A 12,660-nucleotide genomic window follows, 5' to 3' on the forward strand; every position below is an offset into this window, starting at 1 on the left:
TCATGTCATAAGTTCAACAATGAATATCTGACCAGCCTGGGTGATCCAGTCTAAGTAACCTCGGAGGTCTTCCTCTATTTGTTGCTTTTCTCGAAGTTTATGAAAATCACCTCTAGCTTTTGCTTTTTCTCTTTCTTTAGAAAACTCCCTGGAGAGTATAACAAAATGAATCTCATTCTTAAGAAATAAGAAGTTATTATAATAATTTATTGAAAAAATACAATAACCAAAACTCTCACAGTAAGCAAATTCTGATTTTAACAATTACAGCATTTCAACCCACAGTATCAAGTTAGAAAACTTTTGCAACAAAACTTGCTTTTGCATTTCTTCTGTAATTGTGTAAATTCTGAACTTCAAATTATTTTTAAAAGGCATATTTAAAGCAGAAATTCACAACTCTCCAATCAAAGGTATCCTATTTATAAAAGGTACAAATACTCTGATCCCATCTGTAATATTCTGATAACATTTCTGAATGAAACATCATGTACTACCTTTCAATGAAATCATGTAGTAATTATCGAGTACAAACATTGAATAACTAGCAAGTTAATATATACTAATGATATAACTCAACAAATATAGCATCAAGAAAAATATCTTTAGAAAGAAAATACAAATAAAATCCATATACCATAGAAATGAAAGTAATCTTAGAAAAATACACTGTTGTTCAGTTAATTTATTTAAAAACATTTTTTGTTAGAAGGAAGAATCATGTTAAAACATTCATACAGCTCTATATTTTCTTTTTTTTCCACTAACCAAAAAAAAATTAACTTACCCACTAAGGACACCTAAAACAAGATTAAGCACAAAAAAAGACCCTATGATGACCAAACTGACAAAATAAATCCAGGGCCACTCATTTCCCATGGAGTCATTGATCTGAAAATTATAAACAAACCATTACAAGTACTGTTAATGTAATGTGGTACTTAATACTTCAAAGACCTGATTACACATTATTAAATCAGGAATATGCACAATGTGGGGAAGCAAGTAGGGGTCTCTAACACTCTACTCATATGGGTCAAGTTATTTTGGTAAGTTAAGTGCAGTTTATTTATATGTGTATAACGTATTTACAGGCATGTGACAGTTTCAAACCAAATAACGTTAACGCTTCATCAGAATAACGAAGGCCACATAAAAATATTAAACACCATAAGCACAGTTTTTTATATTTCATATATCCAGCCAAATCCCCTCAAACCTCCAAATGCATATGTGAAAGACATGCAAACATATGATGTTAAAAAGTAGATCAAATAAGGAAAAAAAACACTTGCTGAAACACCATCTTAATATGATGCCTTATACTACAATTGGAATAGACCTCAAAATGAATTATTTTTATGCAGCATGAACAAAATCCAGTACAACAATGATGATAAACTCTTAATCAGAAGCACATATAGCAATGATAAAAAATCATTATTGTTAAATCTTGTTTTTTGGAAATAATAAATTTAAAAAAATACACACATCATATAACACATTTGTCCAACCCTCAGTGGTCACACACTGGAATACAGTAAGCATGGCCAGACCAAAATTATCAAAATTTGTTATGCCAGAGTTAGGTCCTTCCCAGAATTCTTTACATGTGAGATTTTCGAAAGCATCACAGTGGTAGCCATTTGACCCATCTGAACAAGGATGTGGGTTTTCAAATGCAATCTCTCCTATAATAAAAATAAAAATAGATAAATTCACATTGTGTTCTTTATTTGCTATACAAACAAACATTTTACAAAAACATACAAAACAAAGGTAGCCAGGTAATCAAATAATATATAAGAGAATAGATAAGGTTCATATATCTAACTAAACAATACAGTATATTCATATAAAACTGCTTATTCTTAGAGCAATGATATAGGTCTGCTGACTAACATATCTCACAAAGTATTTTTCAAAGGTTACTACTACGTTTCTCAGAATACCTGAATTTCAAGACATCAAAAGAAAAAGACTGAATGTCAATGTGCAATCTTTATTATAACAAAAAATAGTGTGTACACATGTTTAGGTGATTGGCAGCTGCTTTTTCTGGATTGAAACTGTTATCTCTTCCAACTGATAACTTTAAGATTAATAACTTTAAGATTATTCATCGAATTTTTCAAATTGAGCTTTCCTTACTTCACAGATAACAACTGATTTACCCCCAGCGACTACTACTACTCACATGCCTAATAATTCTTTCAAACACAGGCGAGGCCAAAATGTTCACATACTACCTGATCTACCAATAAAGGACCCTGTTGTAAACATTATTGCACAACATACTCTATTACAACAATCCCTACCATGGGCAGAACAGATTGAATAGAATGACCAAAAACAAAGGCAGCTGAAACAAAAGAAACTTAAAAATTTCTTAACCACGTGTTATGTGAAAACTGCACATACTTTGAATGTTTGTTTGTTTTTTTCAATTCGCGCAAAGCTACACGAGAGCTATCTGCACTAGCTGTCCCTTATTTAGCAGTGTAAGACTAGAGGGCAGGCACCTAATGATCACCAGGCACCTAGGCTACTCTTTTACCAATGAATAGTTGAGTTGACTGTTACATTATATAATGCCCCCATGACTGAAAGAATGAGCATGTTTGGTATGAGGGGGTTTTCAACCCACGACTCTCAGATTACATTGAGCACCTTAACCGTTTAACCTGGCTACTTTGATTGCCTAATAAATTTAAAATAATGCAATACCTATACAAAAAGGTAGAAAATGTATGGTATGTTTACACACCAGAATATTACATCATAAAAATTTCTTCTCTGTTCTTTATTATTCAGTAATGGTTCACTCATTTTGATAACAAAAACAAAAGTTCAACTTTTTTCCAGGTTTTACAGATATTATAACCTTCATTTATTGCATGATACTAACTGAAACCTCAGCTCCCCTTCTTAAGTATTTTCGTAATATAATAACAGAATACGATAAAACGAAAACATACAGCCATGCTTACATAATTATAGCCTTTTTTTCGTTATTTTGTAAATAAATATTTTAGTCTAGACACTGAAAACCAAAGAAAATCATATAGTTCTAAAACAGTAGATAAATGATTTAACATTATACATTTTCACAATAGTTCACTAGTCTATCATAACTTTTTTTTATTTTTATATTTTTATTAGTCAATAATGTTTATAATATGCAATGAGATAACAACAAAATATGCTCCCACATAAATATATTTAAAAAAGCTTTGTTTGTTTGTTTGGGAATTTCGCACAAAGCTACTCGAGGGCTATCTGTGCTAGCCGTCCCTAATTTAGCAGTGTAAGACTAGAGGGAAGGCAGCTAGTCATCACCACCCACCGCCAACTCTTGGGCTACTCTTTTACCAACGAATAGTGGGATTGACCGTCACATTATACACCCCACGGCTGGGAGGGCGAGCATGTTTAGCGCGACGCGGGCGCGAACCCGCGAGCCTCGGATTACGAGTCGCACGCCTTACGCGCTAGGCCATGCCGGGCCTTTAAAAAAAAAAAAAAAAAGCAATTTGACTTCCTACATTTATTACACTATAAATATAATTACGATTCTGGTTCCTTTTAGGTTCGTCCCCCTACCCCACAAAAACACAACTAATCAAATGATAAGATGCTAAGCATAACCTATCTAATTTCTAAAACAAATATTAAGAAACAGCTCAAAGTATTGATAATTCATAAGTTGCAATAAAATATAACAAGTTACATTGTTAAAAAAGACGCATCCTCAAATAAGAATCACGATAGTAGATTAAATACTATAAGTTAATTACATGTTTGTGTGAAAAAGGTGAACAATTAGTGATAATTTATTATGATGTCAATGAATACTTAGATTAGAAACATTCACGAGGTATGGACCTTTTGTATATTACAGAAAATACATTAGGTCTTGTTTTATCTGCAAATAAAAATAAGTTATTTATTACTAACGCTCTTAAAGCAAGCCTTGTAATAAATAAATATGTATTAACATATTCACCAACAAATATAATAACTTCATTAAAAAAACTTAAAATTTCGCATCATATTTTATCTTTCCAATGCACATCGCAGGACCTACGCAGCTATACCTCACAGCCTCATGAAAATAAATAGATACTAGCAGAAACCTACAAAACATTTGCGTTCAATTTAGTATTTCTATTGTAATAATACTTTTTCAGTGCAAGATTTCTAGAATAATATAAAATAATTATAATCGCTGACACTATATACGATAGTCCAATTGTCCTAAATCTAACATTAGTTAAGCCTTTAAGTATGGCCCACATTCGACAAAAAGATAAGTTAACACCATAAATTGTGTTCGTTGTTATTTAATTTAGTTAGGGATAAATTCTACTGTATTTAATACTTTTAATAAATAAACTTATTTTATGACCTAAAGTTAGGCCGTTTTAATTACTTTGATAAGTTTTTAACATGTAGTGGGAGGGCGAGCATGTTTAGGCTTACGCGCTAGGCCATGCCGGGCCTCGGAAAACAACAAAAATTGTGTATTATTATAATATATTTTATATTATGTTATAGAAATTTCATTTCGAAAAATGTATTAAAACAATATTCATACTTATAAATGCAATGAGATTCCTCAAACTTTAAAATTTTTATTACGCATACCTGTTATCATATGAAAGCACGTTTTGTGCAGTTTTCCCGAAAATAGTTCAAGGCCTATGATGGCGTAGATAATGATTACAAAAATCACGAGGAGGGCAATGTGTAATAAAGGCACCATGGCTCGCAGAATAGAATTCAACACAACTTGTAAACCTGAAGAAAAAAATCACAGTAATAAAAGTACAACACAAAATTAGAAGTATTGCGACAAAGCCTTTACGATTTATTTAATAAAATGTTATCATAACATGAACAAAACTAATTCTTGCAAAAATGTTCATAGCGTTTCACAACCTTACACATAATTTATAAAAAATTCTAAAAATTGTATTACAAAAATTTCGTTTGAATATCTTTTAGACTTGTGCATAAGAAAAAAAACTATTAAGAAAGGCATTTTCATTTCAAGAATATATAATACACTATTTTATAGTAATTGTCATTCGCAATAACAACTCAAAACTTGCGCTAATAATAAAACTTTTTATAATTAAAGAAGGTAAGAAAATCTACATCCGCACATACGATTTAAATACATCGTGACATTCATATCACAGTTTCGTGGATACGAAATGATTTATAAAAGTAATTACTTTTATATACTTTTTTATATAATTACTATATACTTTTCTATTAAGGGTTATTATTTTTCAACACGAAAAACAACAATAATATTTGATTCTTTAAATAACATAGCAAGTTACAAGTGATGTTTTACAGTATAATTTTAGAAGTCAATGTACGTATTGCAAAAATCATCGTACTTACTAGGAACTCCGGACACTAAACGAAGTGGTCGTAAAACTCGAAATGCTCTTAAGGCTTTCACATCAAATCCTTCCTTCATGAATGTTGATAGTGCTGTACTAATCATTCTGAAATAAATGGAAAGCAACCCTAACTTAAATATGATGTATGTAATATTCTCAGTGCAACGAAAAATACATAGCTACAGCTTATTTTTGATTCCAAACAAACACAAAAAAATCAAAACATATTTTGAACAATTCACATACATTGTAATCTCTGTTTGTTTGTTTTAGCCGGAGCATTAGAATTAAATTATATGTAATACTATAATAACCACTGATGTATTAAAAACTAAATTAAAATCGCGAATCATAAACTTTTACAGTTGCTTTCTAAGTATTTTATTTTTTTAATAAGATATGCACAATCTACTTTACAAGTAAACATCTCTTTAAAAAACTATGTTGAACACTCAACTACCGCTTAATCCATATAAAGCACGCAATAAAAGTTTAGGCATGAATATTGTCATACTAACCCAATAATAACTATAACAAAATCCAAAGTGTTCCACGCATTACGAAGGTAGGCACCAGGATGAAACAGGAAACCATAGGCTATAATCTTCATGACACTCTCAATGGTGAAAATCACGAGGAAAAGGTATTCCACTTTTTCCTAGAAAAATCATTATCTGTCTTAGTGGTTTACTAAAACTTATAAACCATCATTTACCTGTAACAATGCACATCTAATTTATTCCAAGTATTGTGTTGTTTTTAATGCAAAATAATTTTATTGCTCTACCGACAGAAATAAAAGTATTTCACATAAAGAAATAGTAACAACAAAATACGGTATTGTTTATTTTAGTTTAGTTTATTCAGAGGCATAGGGTGACAAGACGCCACTTTTTAATTTGTTCCATTAAAAATGCATCAAAATTATAAAAATTATCTGGGGAAAAACAGAAGAATGCTTAAAATTTAATCCAGAGCCCAAGATCTTCTAGGGTCCTAAGACGAGCCCTGCGGGTAATGGGTGTGCTTATGACGCGCATTCCCTTGCTTCGCTCAATCAATTACACATGATGTCCCTCCCACTTTTAGTATACCTTTTACACCTCTGATACTTCTACTATTAGTATCAAACACACACATACATACAAAATGCACATATGGTTTAGCACATGTAGATGTTCCTTCTTTAAAAGTCGATCCGGCATGGCCAGGTGGTTAAATTACTCGACTCCTAATCTGAAGGTCCCGGGTTCGAATCCTCGTTATATCAAACATGCTCGCCCTTTCAGTGAGTTATAATGTTGTAATGTTGCGATCAATCCCACTAGCAATTGGTAAAAGAGTAGCCCAAGAGTTGACAGTGAGTGGTGATGACTATCTGCCTTCCCTCTATTCTCACACTGCTTAATTAGGAACGGCTAGTGCAGATAGCCCTCGTGTAGCTTTACGTAAAATACAAACCAATCTTCAAATGTTTTGGAGATTGGACAAAATATCACTTAGGCATCACAGCTTCATAAAATCGCTTTCTTGTTGACATAAATTTATTGTATTTGAAAGTTAAAGAAATGGTGGTCGTGAAAACTCACTTAGAGTTTTATACACATTCTCTTAATAGTTTACAAAACTTAAGCTAAGATCAGGGATTCGATTCCTCTCAGTGGACTCAGCAGATAGCCTATGTGGTTTTGCTATGAGAAAACACACACAAAAAAACTTAAATATTGATATTAAACAAATCAGCGCGAAAAGGTTTTCTACTGATTTATTGGTTTCAAAAGGGTGTATTGTATTCTACCTGAGCGCTTTCTTTGATAAAATATTAACGACTGCGTAACGAAAAGAGCAAATAAATAGTTCAAAGTGGCTGTATTTATGTTAAGCCTATTCCGACTCATTATATAGTGTCACGTTTTAATATCCGACTTTCTTACATGAAATTAGTTCTTTAACAGAAATCTTCAGTTCAATGAAACATTTTAATTATAAAAGTTTCATTTAAAAATAAAGATTCTGTATATTATAGAAGATAAGAGATGAGCATTATATAATAATAGAAATACTTGGTGTAATTTTCGTCCTAGTTAGACTTACACTGAAAAGTAATATTGATTTGTAACTTTAAGCTGTTGAAGTATTCTTGAATCACAAATTTAGGCCTATAGTTATAGTGAGGGCCCTGCATGGACCTGCATGGCGCAGATTCGAATCCCCGTCGCACCAAACATGCTCGCCCTTTCAGCCGTGGGGGCGTTATAATGTGACGGTCAATCCCACTATTCGTTAGTAAAAAAGTAGTCCAAGATTTGGCGATGGGTGGTGATGACTAGTTGCCGTCCCTCTAGTATTACACTGCAAAATTCGGGACGGCTAGCGCAGATAACCTTCGTGTAGCTTTGCGCGAAATAAAAAAAAACAAAACAGTTATAGTGCGGTGTATTCAAGCACACTAACATACATATGAAAATTTTAAAGTATCCACAAAATGATGGTTCAGGACTATTAAGCAAAGAATAAGTCAAACATGGATAGGGAATCAAACACAAGAGAGCAAATGGACGCAGTTTTTACTCACAACATTTGTTTATGTTCATACAACCTACTGGCTAACTTCTAATCTGTGTGACTACTGTCGAAAGCAGGAATAAAACCAGAAGCAGAGATTTTCCTAAGTATTTCTCAACTGCACTATTATATTTAACTTTATCATTTTTAATGCATAGCATCTCATTGTACCTCATATATACAGGCCTGGTAACAAATGATCCAAAAATGAAAAATATTCTAATAAGTATATTTATTTATTAACTTTAGAATGGGATTTTCAAATCTTAAGTATGTTTTTTTTTATTCATCCACTTGAACTTATTTATACAGGTGAATTTTCAACTGCACAAATATTTTTATAGATGCAAAAGTTGTGATCACGGAAGGAAAACCCCTAATCAGAAGGAAGAAAAAGCTAAAAACATGTTTGCTTGTTTTACTTTGATGTTCATGTTTCACTTAACATCGAAACTCAGTTCTGAGTGCTATAGTACTGTATGTTTATAGCATAGCCACTGATGCAACCCTTTGGTAGCAGTATCAATATCTCAGTTTTTCACTAATTTGTGGTGTTTAGGTACACTGACATATGATTAAAGTCTTAAGTACATACAAAATCCAGGTTCAGAACTGATAAGTAAATATTAAATCGAACATGGAAAACAACGTAACGACATACAAACAACACAATCTTTATTCACAACAGTCTCCATACGTTGAAATAACATACTCATAGGCTTCCAGTCTGTATGAATACCGTCTAGCTGTTGAGGTTGAAAAATTAACACGAGAATTTAAGAAGACAGCCAACAACAGGAAACAAAAGGAACAGACACTATTGGCAAATCTTTAGTGCCGTATGCCATAATTTATAAGCCCCCCCCCAGTGGTAAGTTTACGGATTTACAACGCTAAAATCAGGGGTTCGTATCTCCTCGGTGGGCTCAGCAGATAGTCCGATGAGGCTTTGCTATAAGAAAACACACACATAATTTATACATTTTATAGCCGTACTACACGAGAACTTACATGGTGTACACAGGCATTTAAACCCAGGGATCCCAACATGGTCCATATGTTCCGGAAGAGCAATAAATTTTAACATTTAAAAGTCGTCCATTATTAACATTTCTCTTAATTTGACCGAGTAGGAGAAATTTATTTCCATAATATGATTGTTCATTTCTTCTCAGATTACTGTCAACAATCAGGCTATGAACAAAACTAAGAAAGGCAGTTTTACATGCTAATTCCCTATAAAAGAGCTCAACAGTAGTGTTTAAAAGTACACTTATGTGTATTCCAACCATTCTCACAGTTTTCCTTCATATCCAGTAACCTGCCAATATTTTAATCATCAGCGTTATATGCATTATTATTTTCATTCGAATCCTGTAGAATTGTCTTTTCAGCTATTTTTTTTTCATTTCCATGATCCAATATAACCTGCCAGTAAGTCAATGTGCTAACACGAAAATGATGATTACAGCATGCAGAAAGTAAAATTCAAAGAAAGATAGCAAAAAAACTGTGTATTTTGGTATACACATCAATGAATGACCTGGTGGCCAGAGCGTTCGACCTGCAGTCTGAGGGTCACAGGTTGGAATCCTTGACTGAACATGCTCGTCTTTTCAAATGTGAGGACATTATGACGTAAAGGTCAATCCCACTGTTCATTGGTAAAAGAGTAGCCCAAGAATAGGTAGTGTGGCATTAACCAGCTGCCTTCGTCTAGTCTATCACTGCTACCTTATGGATGGCTAATAAAGATAGCCCATTTGTAACTTTGCACGAAATTTAAACCAATCCATATACATTACAGTGTAAAAAGTGTTAGGACAAGAGAAAATGTTGTCATTCTTTCCATTTTATGGAGCTAATTCTTCCACTACAGAATGTAGCTTTTAAAACTATGGTAATGCTTCACTGGCCTCTGTTGACAAATAAATGAGACAGGGTGAGAACACTTATCATTCTTTAGAATTGTCATATACTTGTATCAAAGACATGTCAGAAAGGTTCTATGTGAATGGACATACTGATCAAATTTAGAGTCTGGAATAACTGTCATGGTACCCATGGAGTGTCTTAACTGTATAGAAAGAAACTAGCATATGGTACCAGTATATGCTAGAAGAAATCAATTTAAAAGCACTGCACAAATAAGCCTTGATGAAAACAATATTTAATATTATATATTAAGTTTTGTTGTCATGTCACGGCCCAAAAAGCATAGAGGATTGTCAGTATAGCAGAGAATTCACATAAAAGCTTTACATGGTGCTGGTTGGACTCTCCAACTAATTGCTGCAGACTTGAAATGATTCCTAAACATTGTCATGTACACCCTAGATCATGAGACTGAGACAAGTATGTTTAAAAATAGGAAAGGAAGAGGCAGAACACCTAAACTCAATGATACTGATGTTAAGTATCTTCATTTATGTAGTCTTCAGGACAAAAGAAAGACTGACACTGATCTCAAGCATGAGATAAACAACCATGTACCAAATGAGAGAAAAGTGTCCAGATATACAGTAGTATCTAGTAAACTCAACCGGAATGAAATATTTAGTCTTGTAGCAGTTAAAAAACATTTACTCCAATCTCAAAATATTGTCAAGAGACTGAAATTTCCTATAAATGTACAAAAACTGGATTGTCGACGAATAATAAAGGGTGTTATAGACAAACGAGTCCAAGTTTGATAGATATAGTTCAAGGAGTAGGTTGTACGTCCGGCACAAGAAAAATACTAAGTACTTACATCATAGCACCTACCATGAAGCATGTGGGAGGAAGTGTGATGGTTTGGAGGTGTGATTTGTCTACTACAGCAACAGGAGATATTTACAAAATAGATTAAATAATGGATTAGCACAGGTACCGCCAGATACTGATCCATCATGGTATGCACAGTGGTTTGTATATTATTGTTAAAGAATTCTACTACCAAAAAGATAATGATCCCAAACACTTATTCAACCTATACGGAAGTTACTTAGCTAAGAGAGAAGCTTCTGAAATCATTCAAATGATACAATAGCTCCCACAGAGCTCTATATCAACCCAATTAAGCAGATCTTGGATTTGATGGATCAAAACTTGGCAAATCAAATGTTAGTTCCAAAGAAACATTATGGAAGTTTATTAGAGACATTTAGAGTAAAATATCAAAGGACACTTTAATTAAATATCATTTAACAATGCCTGAAAGACTGTCTGCAGTTATTAAAGTTAAAGGGGGCACACAACATATTAACTGTTTGTTGAACAAAGAAAAATCTTGCATAGAAGGTGCAGTGCTGAGAAAACATAAATAAATTTTCAAACGAATTTGTTATATTCAAAGTGGTCTGAAGATACACTGCTGCATTTGAAGGGAATGAAGTTAGCTTGTTTAATTTTATATGTCTCTGTGTGGTTTATAATAACATAAACTGGTGAAACCTCAAGTGGTTCGGGGTGATTTTTGGTGCTGATTCCAAATACGTAACCAAAATTGTTAAAATATTGAAATATATTATATAAAAATGTTGAAAAAACATATATAAAATTTAAAAAGAATTTGTTACATCTTGAGTTTCTGAAATGATGAAAATCTTCTGAATTACGTCCTTCATATTTGCATGTTAAAGCGTGAAATATAATCCTAAGGTTTAGTAAACTGGACAATAAAAACCTGAAATTAGCCAGCGGTCTGGAAAATGAAAGAAACAAATCCCTGCGTAGTGGACACAGTACAGATAAGCCATTGTGTTTTCAACATTGCTTAAAATTTGTTATTATTCCTGACAAAATCAAATATACTGACTTCCTTAGAAGCGCCCCCACTGACACAGCTGTATGCTACTGGAAACAAACAAAAAAAATCAAGTGGCTTAGGGTAATTTGTTGGTGCTGATTTCAAAAATGTAGTCAGAATTTATAAGAATGTTGATATATTACAATAACTCGGAATCTTATCATTTATAAAATAGAAGCACCTCAATAGCACAGCTTTATGTCTGCGGATTTCTAATGCTAAAACCTTAGCTTTTAAACCTGTAGAGGGCGCATCACAGATAAGTCATGATATTTAGTGTGTGTTTTCTTACAGCAACGCCACATCGGGCTATCTGTTGAGCCCACCGAGGGGAATCGAATCCCTGATTTTGCGTTGTAAATCCGAAGACATACCGCTGTAATAGCGGGGGGGGCTTGTAATGTTAAGCACTGTCACTTTCGTTTTGGTTACTCTTAACTTTATAAATAATTATCACCCTGCCGCTACTAAACCGTTATGGTAGGTATGCATTAAAATTATATAAAAATTATGAGAAAACATATAAAATTTCAAAATAATTTGTTATACATTGAGTTTGTGAAATAATGAAAATTTCCTGAACCATCTCACATATACATTTTTTTAATTTTAAAGTGCCTCCAGTTCAAGTAAAGTCTGAAAGTTAAAAATCCTCCAAACGGTTTCTGATATATTTGTGAAAAATATATTACAGTTTTACAAAGAAAGAACATCACACATGTGGTAAATGTATCTAACTATTACTATTTTGGGGGTAAGACTGATAACAAAGAAAAATATTGGACTCCTCACGTGTGTTGTACCGTTTACACATCTGAACTGACAAGCAAGCAACAAGTTGGTTTCATTTACAAGCACAACTAAATAAATTTAGGTTACACTTGCTGA

General features: G+C 32.9%; 1 protein-coding gene across 1 annotated transcript in view; it reads right to left on the minus strand.

Annotated features, from left to right (window-relative positions):
• LOC143236299 (muscle calcium channel subunit alpha-1-like) overlaps positions 1-12,660 on the minus strand; it is a 100,144-nt gene continuing 87,484 nt past the window's right edge. The window contains exons 5-10 of the mRNA XM_076474569.1: positions 5,936-6,075; positions 5,416-5,522; positions 4,642-4,800; positions 1,492-1,691; positions 788-891; positions 1-148 (exon numbers count right to left, since the gene is read on the minus strand). Coding sequence (XP_076330684.1) covers positions 1-148; positions 788-891; positions 1,492-1,691; positions 4,642-4,800; positions 5,416-5,522; positions 5,936-6,075 — 858 coding nt within the window. The remainder of the gene's footprint in view (positions 149-787; positions 892-1,491; positions 1,692-4,641; positions 4,801-5,415; positions 5,523-5,935; positions 6,076-12,660) is intronic.

Source organism: Tachypleus tridentatus, chromosome 13, assembly GCF_004210375.1.
Source record: "Tachypleus tridentatus isolate NWPU-2018 chromosome 13, ASM421037v1, whole genome shotgun sequence".
Classification (NCBI taxonomy): Eukaryota; Metazoa; Arthropoda; class Merostomata; order Xiphosura; family Limulidae; genus Tachypleus; species Tachypleus tridentatus.